The 4857-nt window shown below is 67.3% G+C and overlaps 1 protein-coding gene across 1 annotated transcript in view; it reads right to left on the reverse strand.

Annotated features, from left to right (window-relative positions):
• The window catches only part of ABCA7 (ATP binding cassette subfamily A member 7), a 16487-nt gene extending 11702 nt beyond the window's left edge, over positions 1-4785 (reverse strand). Inside the window, exons 1-14 of the mRNA XM_057377589.1 lie at positions 4701-4785; positions 3055-3330; positions 2853-2946; positions 2520-2661; positions 2315-2442; positions 2128-2249; positions 1856-2050; positions 1669-1758; positions 1351-1585; positions 1130-1269; positions 929-1045; positions 623-802; positions 335-543; positions 69-245 (exon numbers count right to left, since the gene is read on the reverse strand). Of these exons, the coding sequence (XP_057233572.1) occupies positions 69-245; positions 335-543; positions 623-802; positions 929-1045; positions 1130-1269; positions 1351-1585; positions 1669-1758; positions 1856-2050; positions 2128-2249; positions 2315-2442; positions 2520-2661; positions 2853-2946; positions 3055-3120 (1895 nt within the window). The 5' untranslated portion in view covers positions 3121-3330; positions 4701-4785. The remainder of the gene's footprint in view (positions 1-68; positions 246-334; positions 544-622; positions 803-928; positions 1046-1129; positions 1270-1350; positions 1586-1668; positions 1759-1855; positions 2051-2127; positions 2250-2314; positions 2443-2519; positions 2662-2852; positions 2947-3054; positions 3331-4700) is intronic.
• Positions 4786-4857: the final 72 nt, after the last annotated feature.

The raw sequence follows: 4857 nt of genomic DNA on the forward strand, positions 1-4857 counted from the left end.
TGACCCCATGGCAACACGGGGGTCACTCCATGGTCCCAGGGGTCTGGGACTGCCCCGTGCCCACTTACACATCATCCACATAGCAGGGGTAGGGCATTTGCTGGACGTAGACCCCCGTCCGTGGGGCAGCCCCAGTCTGCACCCGCACCACCGCCTGCTCCACCAGGTCCTGAACGTAGACAAAGCCCCCCCAGATGTAGCGCAGGTCGCTGAAGGGGTCGGCTGCGGGGCCTGGATCCCAAAACCTGGGGGTAGAGTGTGGTGCTGGCACCAAGGATCCCCTGCCACGGGCACAGACTGCCCATGGAGACCGATGGGGTGGGCATCCCCCAACCTGTCCTTGATCTTGTTGGTCCTCGTGACATCGTCGATGTCCATKCGGATCTTGTAGTGGACGTGGGGTGGCAGGCCGGGGGCTGTGGCGTTGATGGGGGGCTGGAAGACCACAGCTGCCCAGAACTGCTGCTCCTCCAGCAGCTCCAGGGCCCGGGCCACCAGCTGCTCCTCCGTGGCTACTGCCTCGATCTTGTCCAGGCAGACACACTATGGGGGGGCAGGCAGAGGTCAGTGGGCTCAGGGGGCGTGGGGGACCAGGCTCTGTCCCACAGTGGGGGACACACACCTCCATGAACTGTGACAGCGTGCTCAGGACCGCGTCCACGTCAGCGTAAACCTGGTGCCAGGTGAGGTTTGGCCCCCCTGCAGGCCCTGTCAGGAACGTGGCCAGTTCTGGAAGCTTCCAGGAGGTGCCGTTGAGGAACCCATCCAGGAGCTGAGCCGTGCTTGGGGCCAGCAGCAGGTCCTGCAAAGCACCGGGATATGGGAAACCATGCAGCCTGTCCCTCTCCAGCTGCATCCCACCCCACTCCTGGCCAATTGCCCCCCATCACAGCCCCATTCCTGATGGGAGGAGTCTGGGGTCACACACCTGGAGCASCTGCATCTCCAGGCTGCTGTTGAGGAGGGTGTAGATTCGGGGTCCCAGCTCCTGCCAGGCTCCCCCAAACTCTCCCAGCACTGCCAGCTCCCGAAAGGTCCGATTCACCTGTGTGAGGAGGGGGAGAGAGGTCTGGGATGAGACACCCCCAATTCTCCCCCAGCCCCCGCAGCCCCCACAGCCCCCACTCACCTCGGCCATGACGCTGTCAGGACCCGGCCCAGGGGGTGTGTACAGGATTTTCCCCACGAAGAGGGGTTTGATCCCCCGCCAGAAGATCTGTGACAGGGGGCTGGACTCCAGGGTGAGGAGCAGCTCCCGGCAGAAGGGACCTGGGGGTGCAGAGCCCTCAGCACCAGCCCCATACCCCAATCCCCATTGCCCCCCACTGCCTCCCACAGCCCCCCACTTACTGCTGCTGCCTGAGGCCACAGATCTCTGCTCCGAGCTGTTTCGGTCCAGGAAGGCTTTGACATCGTTGTCCTCGTACCAGTTGAGGGAGGGGATCCTGAGCCCCCCACCCTCGGGGTGTCCGCAGGCAATGCGTGACAGGGCTGTGAAGGCACCCGCGCTGGGGGTGCTGATGTTGGGAGCCCTCAATCTCTCTAATTCCCGCCGCAGCTCAGCCAGGCTGATCATGGAGGAGACCTGGGGGGAATGGGATGAGCCAGTGAGGGACAGGGKCACCCAGGGACACCGTGGGGGTGGGAAAGGGGCAGAGAGGGCTGTACCTCCTTCATCAGGGATGCCGCATCCCGCAGGAAGCTGCCCAAAGCTTCCACGGTGCCAGYGATTCCCCCCAGGTCTGAGCTCAGCTGTTCCTACAACGGGACATGGGGAAGGAGGTCACAGCCCCGCCGGGGAGGACAGGGATCTCTGTCTCGGTGCCTTCCAGCACCCGGCCGGGCTGGGGCTCACCGCCAGGAGCCGCGGGAAGTCCATCTGGGAGAGGAAGGAGCCCTCCATGGCACGGAGCTGGGAGCTGGGCAGCGCGCAGAGTCCTTGCTGCAGGCTCCGGGTGGAGTCGGGGTCATCCCCCTCCAGGAAGCCCCCCAGCACCGAGGCGTTGCAGACCAGGGCTTTTAGCGGGAGGCGGATGCTCGCCAGGGAGAACTGGAGGGACAGAGCGGTCACGGGCACCGCGGGCACCGGGAGAGAGCACCGGGAGTGGGCACCGAGCCGACACTCACGATGCGGGGGCTGAGCCGAGCAACCATCAGCTCGTCCACCAGCTCCGGGGGCAGGGATGTGTTGGTCCGCAGGAACCGCGAAAAGGTCTCGTCCTCTCTCAGGTATTCCCTCACCGGCAGAGCTGGRGGGAGCAGGAGTCAGACAAGGAGATTCGCTCCCCCGTTAACCCCCGCTCCCGGTGCTCACCCCGCCGCTGATTCGCGCTGTCCCGGAGCCGGCGCAGGGCGGGCAGGAGCCGGGCGAAGCTGCGCAGGAGCCGCTGCCCATCGCCGCGGAGCAGGACCTGGCGGGCTTCGGTCAGCAGGCGGGACAGGCTGTGGGACAMGGCGAGGGCAGTGAGACCCCGGCCCAGCCCCGCTCTGCCCCGCAGCCCCCCGGCCCCGCCGCTCACATGGAGCCATCGAAGTTGCCCACCACGCCAGGGGCCTCTCCCGCCGTGGGGTGCCGGAAGCACGGGTTGTTCATGTTGCAGATGATGCCCTGCAGCCAGGGCAGGGTCCCCGCCGAGGGCAGCGCCTTGTTGGGGAAGTGGCCTGTGGGAGAGGGGGGCGGGTTCAGGGGGACAGTGCAGGACCCCCAGAACCCCACACACACGAGCAGGGAGACACCAGCGAACCCCCACCCCGTGACCGCCTCCCGTGTTTGTCCCCTCGGTGTCACCCCAAAGGGCTCCGGTTCAGGGGCACRCAGCGGGGTCTCAGGGGGTCCGGCGGGGGACACTCACACTCATGCTGCTTGAAGGGCGGGTGGGATCGCCGCACTGAGATCAGGATGAGGAAAAGGAACAGGGGCCACAGGATCTCGATAGCCAGCTGGATCTGGGGGAGACACGCAGAGTGTGGGGGTCCCCGTCCCCATCAATGCCCAGGGGTCTGCCTGCCCCTGTGCCAGGAACCGGCGCGGCCCCACCCCAATCGCCCGCTCACCCGCTGCCGYCGGCGGTAGGTGAAATTCTTCCAGAGCAGCAGTCCCAGCTGGGTGCCCACGGCCATGGCGGGGGGCGCGGGCCCTGCGGGTGAGAGCAGGGGGGCAGCCGCAAGCTGAGGACGACGGTTGGGCTCTCACTTCCTTCTGCTTCGGGGCTTATCGCAGCCCGGGCACAGCGCCGGGCACAGGGCTGAGCTCGAGGGCTGGCAGGAGCCGGACGGCATTCCTGCCGCAAAGCTTCTTTCCGGAGCTAAAGGCTCAAATCACATTCTTTCCTAAACCAAAAGCACCAGAATTTGGCACGAGCTCTGTCCAGGAGCCAGGGGCACGATTCACAGCCCACGCCGGGCACAGCGAGCACYCCAGGAGTAGCTCCAAGCCCCGGCGAGGSTGAGAYCTGCCCGTGCCTCAGTTTCCCCGCAAGAGGGATGCGAGCGGGGCTCTCATTAGCCCGGGAGCGGAACTGCTCCGATGCAGCGGGCTCGAGGCGCGACACTGGGATCCCGCGCCTGGCAGTCGCGTCTCTGCCAGTTTCTCGGAAYTCACCCACCCCTGGAGCAGCGCCAGCAGCTCCAGGGCCGGCAGCCAAGCTCTGCCAAGGCGGCTGAGTGACGAGCCCGCGGTGGCGGCGGCGGCACGACCCAACCCGCAGCGTTCCGCCCGGTGCACCCACCCCGCTCCCCGGGAGAACCGAGCTCCGGGGCGGCTCAGCGGACACCGCCAGCTTGGGACACCACCACCCCGTCCTTGCCTTTCGTTTTTCTCCGGGGGAGCCGCGAACTCGCCCTCCGCCCCGCGCTCGGCGCCACCCGCCCGCGCCCGAGGCTAAGCCGGGTCCCGGGAGCAGGCGGGATAAGCGGGCACGGGGCAGCGGGATTAGGATGCCAGCTGGGAAATCCGCCTAATCGGCCTGCGGGGCCGGACACGAGTGGGGTCCGGGGGCAGGATTCCTCCGGGGATGCACCGGGGTCAGATGGGGTAACACGGGGAGGAAGAAGCAGCTGCGTGGGTGGGGGTGACATTGGGCGACAGGAGGGTCTGAGTGTCCCCATCCGCTGGGACCGGAGGGTGCTGGTGCTGCTGAACTGCCGGTCCGGGGGAGCCCAAGCCTAGCGGGGGCGGCGGCTCTTTTCGGGACAAAACAACCACGGAATCCCTGGATCCTCCCAGGGGGACTCGCGTGGGAATGTGCTCACTCATCTCACGAGGACAAACACGCCGCATCTCTGTAACCGGGAGCTCGGTGGACCCCGCGACCCCGGCAATCCCCGCACCGACAGCTCCTGGCCCCGGCGCCCTCTAACTTCGCGTCCCCCAACCCAGTTCGGCCGCACGGAGCCCCGGTCCGGGCGGGGTGCGGAGTCACCGGGAGGCGGACGAGCCGGGAAGTCATGTGGACAGCCCGGGAGAGACACAGACAACCCAGGAGAGCCACGGGGACAGTTCGAAGGGACGATGGTGACAGTTCAGAGGGGACATGGGGACAGCTCGGGGGTACGATGGGACACGGGGATAGCCCCGGTGGGGCGGGGAGGCACGAACAGCCTCGRGAGGACGCTGGGCGGCCGAATCTGGCTGAGATCAGCAGCCGGGACACAGCCTCCCCTCTCCCCCCTCGCAGCCCCCGGCCCGGGACCCCCGTTACCTGATGCGCTGCGCGGCCTCTTTAAGAGACCCCGCGGCTCCGCCGGGCGCGCGCAGGCCACACCCTCCCCGCGCTACAAAGTAGCCGTGGGCGTGACGTCATGGGAACCGGCTCTTAAAGGGGCCGGTACAGCGGGGAGGGTGAGGAGTAGAATCCC

The sequence above is a fragment of the Malurus melanocephalus genome, unplaced genomic scaffold (assembly GCF_030028575.1).
Source record: "Malurus melanocephalus ecotype Western Australia unplaced genomic scaffold, MMel_1.1 scaffold_318, whole genome shotgun sequence".
Classification (NCBI taxonomy): domain Eukaryota; kingdom Metazoa; phylum Chordata; class Aves; order Passeriformes; family Maluridae; genus Malurus; species Malurus melanocephalus.